This window comes from Indicator indicator, chromosome 5 (genome assembly GCF_027791375.1).
Source record: "Indicator indicator isolate 239-I01 chromosome 5, UM_Iind_1.1, whole genome shotgun sequence".
Taxonomy (NCBI): Eukaryota; Metazoa; Chordata; class Aves; order Piciformes; family Indicatoridae; genus Indicator; species Indicator indicator.
Window position 1 is genome coordinate 20,875,985 of NC_072014.1, and position 14,520 is coordinate 20,890,504.

General features: G+C 36.3%; 1 protein-coding gene across 2 annotated transcripts in view; it reads right to left on the reverse strand.

Moving 5' to 3' along the window:
* Positions 1 to 14,520, reverse strand: part of METAP1D (methionyl aminopeptidase type 1D, mitochondrial) — a 51,919-nt gene that overhangs the window by 16,750 nt on the left and 20,649 nt on the right. The window contains exons 1-3 of one of the 2 annotated variants that reach the window (XM_054381296.1): positions 9,239 to 9,302; positions 3,940 to 4,106; positions 1,225 to 1,374 (exon numbers count right to left, since the gene is read on the reverse strand). In XM_054381296.1, coding sequence (XP_054237271.1) covers positions 1,225 to 1,374; positions 3,940 to 4,106; positions 9,239 to 9,302 — 381 coding nt within the window. Of the gene's footprint in view, positions 1 to 1,224; positions 1,375 to 3,939; positions 4,107 to 9,238; positions 9,303 to 14,520 lie in introns of those variants that run through there. The other variant, XM_054381297.1, reaches the window with a different exon arrangement.

Genomic DNA, 14,520 nt, shown 5'->3' on the forward strand with positions numbered 1-14,520 from the left:
ACACTTACTGCTTAAAACAGAGCTCACCACCTGTCTGCAACTGACCTACGTAGCAGTGTTTGCGCTGTGACTCCAAATGCCACCCTTCCCCCAGTCCACAGCTTCTGGTCACGTAATTCTTACCTTACAGACTTTTGGCATACACTATGAACTGCGTCATAAGCTAAACTGCACAGCAAACATATGTATTTTACACATTATAACAACCAGAGTATTAATGAGGGACTGCTCTAATTCAAAACTCACACTGCATCCTGATCCTTCAGAAACATGCATAAGCCTTAACGTTATGTTAGCAAGTTTTACCGTACCGGGAAATAATTGTACATAAAGAAGTTCAAAGCACACAGGCTAAAAGTTTAGGCAGTTTTGTCATTGGCCACCCCAGTTCCAGAACTAAACCTCTGGAAAAGTGTGATGATAGCTGAATGAAAAATGCATGGTAAACTGATAATTCCCCCCCCTTTTAAGTCAATGGCATTGACCTACAGTCCCTATTCATCTCTGCATCTCATAGCTACTCAACTCATTTTACTCTATCCAGTATGCTATTACATGAAATACCAAGGCAAGGCTAAAAAAGCACTCCTTCATCTGCAAAATTTGGTAGTGTGCTTCTTGCAGTAAGTTTTAACTTGGTAGGTATCCCAAAAAGCATACCATAAAAACATTTATAGAAACCATGAGGCTTTATTACCAACGCACTCTGGAAAATGGAATGGAATTTGGCAGCTATTTTTTGGAATGGCAGCTCTATGAGTCATTCTGGAACCCACAGGACGGCAAGGGGCTGTAGCATGGACGGGAATGGAGGAGGTAGCCCATCCCTTTGGATTTGCACACACATAGGACTGAAAAGCACAACGCACAAGGAATAGGGGCCATGAAACAAAAGAAAAAAATGTAGTGTGGGCCTTATTAGAAACTCACGTGATTTGGCATAATCTGAACAGAGAGAGATTATAGACAAAGAGACTCTACACCTGAGCCAGCAACTCACTATAATTACTACATCAGTGCAAAGTACAGAAATAGTTACACAAGTGTATCAGGGACTGAAATAAAAGTTAATAACTCCTTCCTTTTTTTCAGGATCTAACTAAAAGCTGGATGCATATTAAGGTAAAGTCAAAAAAGAAAGAAAAAAAAAAGGTAGAAAATAGTTCCAAATAAGTGAAAGCATAAAAGACATCTAAGCTGTTATAGGACTTCTGTAATTGTTACCTTTAAGCCCTTTCCAGCCAGAAGCAGGACATGGCGGGCCAACTGACAAGCTTGACGAAGCCCTTGAATCTGATCTTCATTCTTAATTTCTATGTCGTCTCCCCAGTCTGGTACAATGCCTGTCGTCACATAGTCTGGCTTCTTTATGTGCTTGGAGAAAAAGGATTGAAAATGAAGATCAGAAAACTGAGCATGACAATGGGATCATTTTCTCAGATTCTGCCTCCTGCTTCATGGCAGCTTGCCCTTTTTGTCGTAGTATCGACCTTCCTAAGCCATCAGGGCAAACCCTCAAGGCTGCCTCAGTGTTTCTTCCACTGCCCTTTTGAACTTAACATTGCCTCTTACTAGTGACTTACACAGTCTGTTAGTCTTCCAGTGCTGAAACCTCAGATACTGCAGCTGATTTACAGCACAGGAGCAAGTTTTGAAACTCTTAGAAAGAGACTTAAAAACTCTTAATTTTCTTTTGCAAAGAGGCATATTTTCTACAAAGGGGATCTGATCACTGGAACTGACACGACAGACATAAGGAATCAATACAAACCAATCAAATTATCTCTTCTTTCAGGTTCCAACAAAACTGTTAACTTCCACGAGTTTGCTTTTTAACTAAGAACCTTAGGATTTCATTTATTTTAATTTAGAGGCTTTTATTTATCAATCTAGTTCATATGCTGTGCCCAAATTTGTCCATGTACAACACTATGCAAGGGTATACCAATTTGCTGTGCCGAGAAAAATGTAATAAGCTTCCTGTTTTTTTCCCCACATAAAGTTCCCAGCCCCAGTATAGCGGTGAAGAAATTTAATTTCTCTTTTTTTTCCAATTCACAACTTCATGGCACATGTATAAACACAACAAACTAACAGTAATGGTAACATCTTGCACAGACATGGAAATGCACTTTCTCTTGGAGGGTCCTGGGCTAGAGAAGAGACCCTTTGCCCACCACAGCTGGGATGATTCTCTGCCACATCAGCCACAGGGAGAGTTTTGCACTAACTTCACAAAATACAGAATCAAGCTGTCAAGCAGAAAACAAAGTGGCACTTGGGCTGTATACAAGATGACCATGAAGCAGAATGGGTCAACTAATTAGGTCTAGTGGTACTTCAAATAGGAAGACTATTGTTACTCCTATGGGTATTTAATTTCTACTCTGATAAAAAGTGACACTGTGTTTACTGGGCTTACATTAACAAAATTTCAGATTTTTATTTAATTCAAATTAATGGCATAGCAATCCTAACAACGTCCCATTGCAGTAGTCTGGGATTTAATATAGAAAAAAACACATAATTTAATGGACTGGCAACTCCATATGCAGTAGTACCATTGCTTTCTTCTTGTAGTAGACTTATCTAGGAACTGCTGAGATCTGACCCTGCTGATCTGCAAGACCTGTTAAGGGAGAAGCCCAAAGCAGCATTCATACTAATGTCTATGTATCCAGTTTCACACCAACATCTGAAAAAAATCACATTATTTCAATGTGACTTCTGGCATACTTCATATAAAGTAATAACTTTTCTCTCAAGTTTTATAAGTTGAAAAATTGGATCGATTTTTAGACAGCCTGACATTTCTGATTTGTGAAGACAGCTTTTCAGTATGACTATAGATTTTTCACCCTTTATTATAAAAGAAGCATCTAAATACAGAAAAGAAAGGTTTTAAGGTCTACAAGTTTTAAACTTTAAAAGATGTAACCCCTGCACACAGAGCTTCCATAGCCTTTTAAGTATAAGAGTCCTACATCAAGCATCCTTATCTGCTTTCCTATGGAACAACTTTTTACTATTCCTGGCTCATGAAAATTGTGTGTATTTTGCGTAAGAAATCAGTAATAAAAAGAAAAGTAAAAAATTTTAAAAGTACTAATACACAATCTGCTTAGATAGGCTACTTTGGTATTCTAAAGGAAAGATTAACTAAAGAATTTCTATGCTGTAATTAAATGAGAAAAAAACCCAAAAAACAATAAATCAAAAGAAACCCAAACAAAACCAACACCAACCAATAAAAAAACCCCCACACCAAACCCAACCAACAACAACAGCAAAAAAAAAAGAAAAAAAAAAGAAAAAGGAAACCAGAAGCAGAAAACATGTTAAAAGTGCATGAAAGGGCTCCTTTTGGCTCTAAAGTAAAGACAAATAAAAGTATACTTTGCAAGGAAAAAACCCTCAGGCACAGTAAAGACAAGTTTAGGATGTGCAGTGGGGTTGAAGGGTAACTACCAGCAAGTATTCTATGTTCTCTTCCTAAATATGACATAACCAATTAAGAAAACCTTCAGCAAAATCTAAACATTTTTATAATCAGCTTGCTAGAGATTTGTACAGAAAAGGACTCAGATGATCATGAATGATTCCTACTGGCTTTCAGTAGAATTGTCTACAATTGTCTAAAACAAGAATCTGGACCCAGAAATACTAAATGTTGACAGATTATTGTAATATTCCATGTTTATACTACCATAATTGAACAAACTCCAGGTTTAAACTCCTTAATAACGAGACATAGTACAGTGTTTAATAGAGTAGGCAGCTAAAAACTTCTCTCACCAATGCACCTATTTCAAATACCAGATCAAGCAACAAGATGGTGATCCAGGTCCTCAGTTGTCAACCAATGAATACAATTGATCATGCCTGCAGTCAAACTCTACACTGACCGAAGAACAGATTAGATAATAGAAATAGCAGTACCTTGGGAACTGGGTGAGCTGGAGAAACGGTGGCTGGCCAAACTACACTATAAGCATTATTTCTTTGTCCCTGAGAAAAGAAGAATCTTCGCTGTTGATGGCTTGACTGCCTGTGCAGGTAGATACCATTGCACAAAGAAAAGATTATGTGGCATCCAGTTACAGAACCTGTTAACAGGCAAGTTAAAAATGGTTAACTTTTTTTCCCACTACAACGTTACAAAATTGAGAGTATGCAAAAAGAAGGGCATCATAGAAAACAAACCACAGAACCTATGGTATAGCCAGGGGTAGTCCAAGTCTTATGCCATTAAAGTAAAAGCATTAATATGGAGAAGCAATGAGAACAAACATCTCCCCAAACAGTACTTCAGAGCTTTATAAAATACCAGATCTGTTTTGGTTAGACACATTAAAAAGTAGTGTGGGTAAATTCCCCAAAGCTTATAGCCAGGAGTGATGCTCCAACTGGTGCCTGCTCAGAGCAGCTTGGTGCATTGTTCTAGTCTTGGTGAAGTGGTGAATAAGGGGCAACATCAAGAAAAGAGGGGAGAAAAAATGATTTAATGTTGGTTTCAGACAATATTTTCTGCTGCACATTCGCAGAATTGGTCACAGATTTGAGCATAACCATGTTAATGTTGCTGTTGTCATTTGCACCAAGACATAAGGAAGATGGTTCAATTTTTTCTGTGTAGCAGGGCAATAGAACAAACGTCAAGAGATATTTTCAATCTTGTCCACAGGTAATTGAAAGGATTAAAATTTGTCATTGACTTGGAATACTTGAATTGGATTTTCATTTAATTCACATGGGGGTTTGGGATGACAGTTCATCAGAGTATTCGTTGCTCAAACTTAATTGTTGGGCAAAGACATATTTTTGCTCCCCTCAAAACAGGAAAAAAAAAAGGAAGAAAAGGGGGGAAAAAGGCATTAAGCCCTAGAGGTTGTCAGAGACATCAAAACCAAAATAATGCATCACAAAAGAGCATGCTAGCTTCAAAACCAGGAAGTATACTAAATTCAAAAGGGTTATTGACACTGCCCAATTAAACTACAATTACTGTAGTGCATATTTCCATTACTTAAATATTCTACAATCTAAACAGAGGGTTTTCTTGAAACCTAAATTTTACATAATAGTTAATCTGCTTCTAAAAATGTCACATGTATACAAACACAAAAGCAATCTTTTGTGACAAGCAACCCATACGAATAATTACTCTTGAGCAAAAAGGAAGTATTTTTCTTTAAACAGAAGTAACTAAACAATTTTATATCACAGAAATTCAGAAATTAATCCACTGCATATTTTATAATGATGTGGGCTTTCCCCTCCTCTTTTCTTTTCTTTAAAGTTTCTGCCATATTGGGTATATTTTTATTTTATTGTACCTTCCTTCCTTTTCTTTGGATGCATTTATCATGTCCAGATGCAGAAATTATCCTTCCACATACACATTCAGCTTCACAGACAGCCTTTTTACAGCATTCCATCATACACAGGAGATTCAAGTTACACACCCTTTTGGAGCCCCAAAACCTAGAATGAACGAAATAGTTGCAAGGGGGTTGCTTTAGAACTGTTCCAGGCCGTCTCTTCGCACACTAATAACTAGTGCAATGTTTAGTTACTATTATCTGAAAGGTTTTAGAGACTTTTATTTAATGTAAGCAAATTTTTACTGTTTTTTAAAATTGTTGATAAGTAACAAGGCAGAGTTGGAGAGTGAGGATCAGATCAAGCTCTCAATATAAACTAGGTACCCCAATGGAAGCTGCCTTTTTCAAAAGGGAAGAAAATGTCTCCACAGAAGTGGAGCTGACCAGTTAATAGAGGGTTGGATTGGTTTGGTGGTGGTTTAATTTCAATTTAATCAACAACCTCATCATCTATTGCTTTCCTAGAGTCTCCTTCATAATTAAAAAATCATTGTCTGATTAGAAAAAAAAAAAAATCTGGGCTATCTAACCTGCACAATGTTTAAATAAATCCAAAGAGCCCAAAGCATCCTCCAAACTTCCTGGCTGGTTTGCACCAATTTCTGGAAGCTGAAAGCACAGAATCCACTGAGGCATCAACTTCTGGACCATTAGAAGACCTGTACACACTGATGTGGTCAGCTAAAGTCCATGCAGACATCAGTAAGTGAACATGTGCTGCCTGGGCACCTTGTCTACTACATAGGAGTTTAATCTGGGAGGAAAAGGTGGTTGTCAATTATTCAACAAAACCCCTCAAAAAGTCTGAAATACAGACTCTTAAATACATTAAACCAGTTTATATTCATGGCTCCACATCTATTGACTATCCCACATTGAGAAGGGATACCTTTTTATTTGGAATAAAATTTTTACCTCCATTCTCCCAAAGATATGCTGTTGTCACAAGATAACAGGATAATAAGGTACTGTAGACTGTTGTTATTCTACTAACTACTCATTATAAACCAGACACATACAAAAATATCTGCTGCTTGAACAGGTGAATGCAACAACCAAATAAATATCACCACAGTATAATATGACTCCTAAAATACACCAGAAGAATTAGAAGCACAGAACAACAAACCATTATTTGAAATATGGAAAATGTAACAGAAAACATTCTCCTTCAAAGAAAAAATAAAATTAAATAAAATGACATTAAAATATAATGAAGTTACTATTTCATAATGAAAATCTGGACTCCATCCACACACTTCCTTCCTTAAGAAGGTCTTCTTAATACCTCCACAGCTCCTCTTATTTTTTAAGCTCTCACATTCACAGCTAATTCAGTATAGCAACATCATCAATCACCAGAGACAGGAAAAACTGGCTGTATTCTTCAAGTCTGGTTCAGATATTGTCTTCTCCCCATCCCTTACACCTATCAAAGCTTTTCCCAGTGCCTTATTTACTTCTGGAGCACTGGTACTCAAGCACATCTCTTTTGTTAAGCTTTCTGTGTATACTAACTACTGTGAGATAGTTCATAAATGCAGGATTTATGCAGCTTCCAGCAGAAGCCACAGCCATCAGAGAGAGCCCAGAGCTTGAGGATGAGTAGCCTGGTAACACCAGCACAGACAGGATGCAAAGTTGACCCTTTTTGTGTTTCTTCTCTCCCTAACAGCAAGGCTACGTCACTTGCCACAAGTGACAGAGTATTTATTATCAGCTGCAATAAGGAGAATTTTTACCAGCGTTACTGAATCACATCTGCAGATACAATGTACTGAGCAGAGAAAATTACACACAACTGCTCCTCTGACTCTGAATCACACTGTGCAATCTGTATGCATGCTTGTCCTGCTGTAGCTGCTGGATTCCTCAGTATACCTTACAGACTTTAATTTGTATTAATAAAATAAATATGCACTGTGAGCTTTTGTGAATTACCAGATGAATTTATTTTGTGTAGAAATTACATTTCTTTTCTTTTCCAAATGAGTCAGCCAAAGGGGCTGAATATGGAATTAAAGTATGATGATGGGTGGGAGCATTTTAAGTGACTGATTTTGCAGCACAATGTGCCCTCTATTTATTAGCCTTTTACTCTAGGTCTATTTTAATTGTTATCTGTTCATGCATGCTACACCATATAATGAAATGCTCCCATTTCACTCACAGAGAAGAGAGTTTTTTATGTGTATATCTATTAATGACCCTTAATTAAGTTCATTTTAGTCATTTAAATGTGATTTTCCTCTGGTCAAGAAGTATTTTTAAAGGGAGATGTTGGAAATTAACTCTCACATAAGCTCTTTTTTAATGCCGCCTCTTTAACAGTTACAGCAATTTATCAGATATGTTTTCAACAAATGAGGTGTGGGATAGCTATGCAAAAATCTGCTGATCTGCTTGATTCATCAAATGTGATTGTTATCAGCTTTTTTTGTCTGTTTGTATTTATTTATGAAAGACTTCAAATTTCCAAGCAATTAGCAAAAACGTTACCAAAGGATAAACTCCATGACAGCTCTAAGCTACAATAAAAACAAAAATACATCTCAAAAGAGACAAGAAATAACAGATTTTAAAATAATTTAGTCATAGTATCAACAGAAGTACAGTACCAAAAATCACTGATGATTCCAAGAATTAATATCCAACTCCTTTAGGAAATAAAATCAACTTGCTCTTGATAAAGCACATGGACAATTAATAAAACCAAGAGCATCGCCCAGACAACTCTCTTCAAAATGTGTGATTTAATTGTTTTTTTAAACTGGAAGAATTACTATGGAGATTTTCTTACTATCTATGCATTTGAGGCTAAAACATGAGTCCCCACTCACTGCAGGGGAGTTTGACAAGATGACCTTTGAGGGTCCTTTCCAACCTAATGCAGTCTGTGAAGCTGTGTAAAATTTGGCTTGTCAGATCATTTTAATAGGGTGTCATAATTTACCTTCCTGTGCAAATACTCATTTTACTGAAATGTCAGAGGAATAAAGTTTAAACTGAAGTATTAAAAATCACTATTGGAAATAATATGTAGAATCCAACCAACTCAACTAGGTAAGAATATAATGCTTTTTACTGTTACTTACCAAATATTCCCACTTTTCAATCTGAAATAATAGCTGTGGTTTGAAAGATCTTTACTTGTAATTCTAACTGCATAACAAAACACTGACTTTGTAATCCCGATGTTACAAAGGTCTAAGCTTCAAAAATAGGATGGGAAAGATTAAAGGTTTTCTCCAACTCTGTGTAACCTGTGTAGCAGAAGAGTAGCTCACATTTCACAAGCAATAACCTGTGCATTTGCCAAAAAAAAAAAGAAAAAAAGAAAAAAAAAGAAAAGACTGGGAGAAGAACAACATAGGGAAATGCCTGAGGCAGAAGTTGAAACTGATTGGGCAGAGTAGAAGGACAAGAGCCCTTGAAAATTAAACAAAAGCAAATTCATTCTGTTGACAGATGTTGATTACATCAAAGCCAAGAAGGAACATTTTTTCTGTGGGGTTTTTTTTCCTGTTTTGCAACTAATACCTCTGTGTTTTCTGTACATTAAGGATGTAACTTATCTTAATCAACATAATCCAACACATAATAATTTTTAAATTTGGTAAAAGTATATTGTAATGAGGTCTTAACGACAGGCTTCTCCAAACAAGAGTGTATTCACATGGTCATGTCTGCATACCCGTGCTGGTCACGCCATCATCAGCCCCTTACTTCCAGGGGTTAACTGCTCTGGCAGCCAAATAAAATACAGAGAGCACTGTGTAATTATGGAGACAGTCAAAGGGCAGACTCTATTTTGAAATCTATTTGCACAGACAAGGTCTTCCAATTTCGCTTACAGGAAACAAGCTGGTAAAGGGGGTCTCCTCCTCTCCAGATGCTTTCCACACGTTTTTCCCACATCAGGAAATCGTGGACATGGACACCATGCAGCACTGTTTCCTGGATTGCAGGACTATGTCATTACAAAGAGAAGAGCAAGTCCATGCTCATGAGAACTATTTCCTCCTAATTGTCCATATCAGGGGGAAAAAAACCCCACAAGGACTACTGAAAATGTGACTAACAGCAATATGTAAACAGGACACTGCCACAACTGTCATGATGATACTGGAAAAGAGAAAAAATAAATGAAAGGGTAAACCCACTGTGTTTTTATTAGCATGATTGGGGAAATGAAATATTTATCAGGATAGATGTTACTTCAGTTAAAACAGTAACATGCCAGAGAAAGCCTTAACAACAGCATGCTTATGACTACCCTGACAAACCGAAGCATGGGCCAGTATCTTGCAAACATTCTATTCTAATTGTCATTGTTTTATTTAATTATTGAAATTAACTAGAAATCAACAACAGAAGTTGTTTAGTTAATAAAGGCATTAACAGAATTGCTGTTCTTGTTACTCTCATAAGAGGCAATAAAGCAAAGCAATGGCCAAGTGCCACCCGACTCCAAGGGAGCAGAGTAAGTCCCTCTGCCAACTCCACTGGGATACCTCCACAATACTGGAAAAAGTCAGGCTCAGCTCCCTAATATAGTTACAGTTTTGCTCTTGCTTCACAGATAGTTGAACTGGGCAATTTGTTTGCCATATGTCAGTATAAATGAGTTTCTCAATTGGGTGTAAATGTATAAACTGTATGGAAATACATTCTTGTTTGCCTTTACATATTATGACTTATTTTAGATCAGCACACTACAATGATGAATTGGTGCCTTCTGGAACAGTGTTGTTCTTCTGATTCATTATTCAGTCAAACTTAGGGCCAACAAAATAGCTCTTCTACAAGTTGGTAAACTGGGAAACCACAGAGAACCAGAATCTCTTCTATTTGTAGGAAGGATGACAGCCTAAGGGTACTTCATCCCAATAATAACAACATTCAAGTAACAGTGCCCAGGTCATGACAAGCCATGACCCTCCTTCAGGAAGCTGGCTCAGTGCCACTTTTTATCAGCAGCGACTGACAACGCAACTTTAACAAACAAGAAGAAAAGGAAAAATTAATTTTATAGCCTCAAAAGCCTGTTTGACTAATTGAGCAATTGTGCATGTATATATATGCACACCCCCCCCAAGCTGGCATAAGAAATACATTTCCTGACTGAGTAAAATTCTAGTATCAGTAAGCAGTATTTTCTCTTTTTATTACAGGATTTAAAAACCAGACAATACAATCTAACTATATCTCAATGATGCTCATTCACATACCAAAGGAAATTCATCGTCTATTACAGAAAACGGGACTGGGCTGCACAGGTTCAGTTTTGGAAATGGGGCAATTGAGTTCTCCAATAGAGCCTTCCATCCTACTGTTATTTCTACTACTTTTTCTCTCTGCAGTAGGATAACAGAACAGAAAATAAATAGAAAGTGTTGCCTAGAGCAGTATCACAGCAAAATAAAACAAGTCAAGTACAAAAGCTGGACAAGGCAATATTAAGAGTTTCACACACAGTTAATGTCAGGGGAATTTAGGCTCCAGATCACAGCATCTGGCAAGTTTCAACTTCTGTGACTGTCAGGAGAAACATTCCTCTTACGTTACTGCATTCCTAATTAAGTAAATTAATTTATCACAATGTGAAAAAATTAGAACAAGAAATGTATCTGCTCAGGTTTGCATATTTAAATAGAACTTTCTAATAATCATTATTTTTTTTTAAATATCAGAAAAATTACTTTAGCTTGAAAGATCAGCTATTGTATTCATCATTTTGATTTTGTAGGGAAGTAACAACTGTTAGAACAAGTTACTTAGTTTAAAAAAAAAAAGCAGTTGTTTCAGATTAAAAGAATAAGCTATTCAGACAGTTCTTACACACACACAATACCAAATCTTGCTGTTAATATGCACCCACCCACAGCTTTAACATTTCATTGAATCCTACTGGGATAAAATCTTTTCAGGTGCTTGGTGAAGCAACTGTTTTTCAACTGGCATGTTTATGTCCTATAGATATGCTTGACAGAGTATTAAATGTTAAAAATAAATTCTACTTTAACCTCTTAAATTTCTACCTGAGATGGAAAAAATATATCTGAATCACCACCAAAAAAAAAACAAACGCAAACCTCCCCCCCCCATTTCCCACAGAAATCCTTCCAGTGAGTGAGGAAGGCTACTGAAATATGAATAATCTTTGAAGAGAAAATTTAGGAGTGCTCCTGAACATTGTATCAGAATTCCTGAGTAGCTTTGAGACACAGGAAGAGCAGTCAGAAGAGTTCCCTGCACAAAAAATAAGACCCATTGCAACAAACGTTTTCAATACACTTGCAGCTGAATCTCTAAGGATACAAGATGATTTCTGAATCATAAGCCAGTTTCATCTCAAAATAAAACAAAACAAAACAAAAAACAGTGCACACTTTTGGCAAAAATACCTTCATAAAATTACATTACTACTCATCTGGAAAAATGACAGCCAGCAATATTCCTTGCCTATTATTAAATGTTGTTAACTATTTGTATTGTCCTCTTTTTACACAAAAAACACAAGTTAGTCTTTACTGAGAAAACACGTACCTGTCCTTCACTGGGGTGGAGAGTGTAAGGCTGGGGATTTACATCCTATAACCTAGATTTCAAACTATATCAGCAGAGAGGTGTAAGAGTTTACAGCTGTTTCTACTAAACTACTGTGGAAATAGGCTCTTATTTTTTTTCAAGATGATGCTCTGCACAGAGATGTTCCAATCGAGAGCTTGCTGCAGATAACTTGAAGCATCCTTATTAAAACATTTATTTTTAAACCTGTCAGTCGTTAGTATGTGCTATTAATGCACAACTTGGAAGTTTATTCATAAATATATGACATTTGGGTCACTGAATGAATTATAACGATAGGATTATGGATCGAATTTGGAAGAGTATGGTTTGGGAACTGTTTTAATTTACTTTTATTTTTAATACCTTCGTCTTATCTCATTGCTTAACATTTTACAAAGACTTCTTTCTTATCATAAAAGTCCCTGTTTATCAAACAGTGATACAGGAAGAAGTTGTTTATGTTTTCAGAAGTACCAACATACATCACTTCTGACAAAAAAAACAAGCACTCCATAAGAAATGCTCAATCACTGTCAATCACATGCACTAAAATATACATAAACCAAAGCATGCGGTGTGAACTATATTAGATTCAAACTGAACACAGAATTACAACTACAACAAACAAAACTCAAATAATTACAAGTGACTCATAGGCATATTTACACATCTCACCAAACTACTGGAAAGGCAGGTAACCATAGAAACTTGACAGCCTAAATGCAATACTTTAAAATTTGTATTTAGTTTAAAATGCTGAAAATGATGTTTCTATTTGATGAAATCTGTATTTCTAAGGGCTTCATTTTTTGCTTTAGTACTTAAATAAATGCTCAAAGCTATTTCATCTCTTGGTTACTAATAATTTGCCTTTTATATTTGATTTTATTCAAGTAAAGGCTGAAGCTTACTCTGTAATATAATTGTTAATATATTTTAATAGTGCAAATTAGTATTTCTAATGTTTATTTAACAATTAAATAATTATATCAATTAACAATAACAATAATTATATTAAACACTCCTGTACTATTAAATGTACTATTAAATGTTTTGCCTATAGATTTTTCTAAGCTGCACGCTAGCAGAAAAAAAATTACTCAAATTAACTGTTGAAGCTGAAATGTTAATATCCTTTTCAACTTATATTTCTTTTTCACTGACAATTACAATCCTCATGGCTTAAAATGTAATACTATGATTAGTACTAATATCCTATATTTTGTTTCATAATCTAAATGAGTAAAATACTATTTTTTTGTAGTTCACTGGCTCTTAGGCTGTAATGTTCAGTGTGTATTTCATTATGCAGAAGAGCAATGGGTATCGTCTAATATGATTTAAATGGGTCAACAGTATTTTCCTATTCCCATTAATCATGCAGACAGCCACTGAAGCCACCGGAAAAAAAAAAAAAGAAGCCTTGGAAACTAACCTAGGAAATCTCTTTTTATCACTGACTTTTTCCACTAGTCCAACAGCAGCAAACACATGCTGCAGGAGTTGGGAGCCTCACAAACTGGGGAGCTAAGGCTGTTGCTTCTGGTGCTGGCAGCAGGCAGTGATCCTGAAGCTGCCAGCGGCTCCATGCCAAGAATGATTCTCATCCTGCAAAGTTCAGTAGGAGATGTGTGTTGACAAACTGAGAAAATCTGAATCAGCAAAATTCGCTCTTGGCACAAGGACATGCAACTACGCTGAATGCAAAAGCATGCTGCTGCCCACTGACGCTGCACTGGCAGCCAGGCTGTTCTTGCATAAATACAGTTGTTGGAAAACTCCCACTAAAGTGAAAGGACACAAGATTAGGTCATTTATTGCTAATTGTTTAAAAAACACATCAAAATTAAGGGCTTTGTTCTCAAGCCATGTAACCATCACCTACGGCCCATTTAATATATGGCATATTGCAATTAAAATGGTAATTTATAAAAACACGTAGCATTTCTGTGGAAAAGAAAGCTGTTCCAATAAATAATAAAGGGAATTAACTTAACTACAAAACAGGCAGAAAGTCACAGGATGATCAGGTACCAAACATTCAGATTGATTTGCGTAATAAATGTATTATTAGGATTAGAAAAAAGAAGCAATTGAGATTGCCTCAAACATAAAAGTACTGCCACAGCACAAAATCTCTACAATGTCAGTGATGACACATTTGATTATATTATGGCATAAAACGGCTGGCAAAGCTGGCTTAGGAAACCTCATACTATTCATACTATGGAGCAGACTCTGCTGGACAACACAAAGGAGGGCCCAGGCTTCTTTGAGATGGGATGCATGGGCTATAAGACTCCTTACCTCCTCCCTTATCACTGCTGGACATCCAGCAATGGATGGTTAAGCTTTTACCAGTGACTGCTCTCTACATCCATCCTTATTTAGACAAACTGATAGCACAGCCATTGATATTTCAGTGTATTTTCTAGTAACAAATCTAAACCCTTGAAACTGGTTACAGCTGAAAGTAGCTTTTATTTGCTAAATAGGTGATTTAGCACCCAGTGATAAACCACACATAACATCTTCTCCAGAAGCTGTACTGGTCACTCACTTT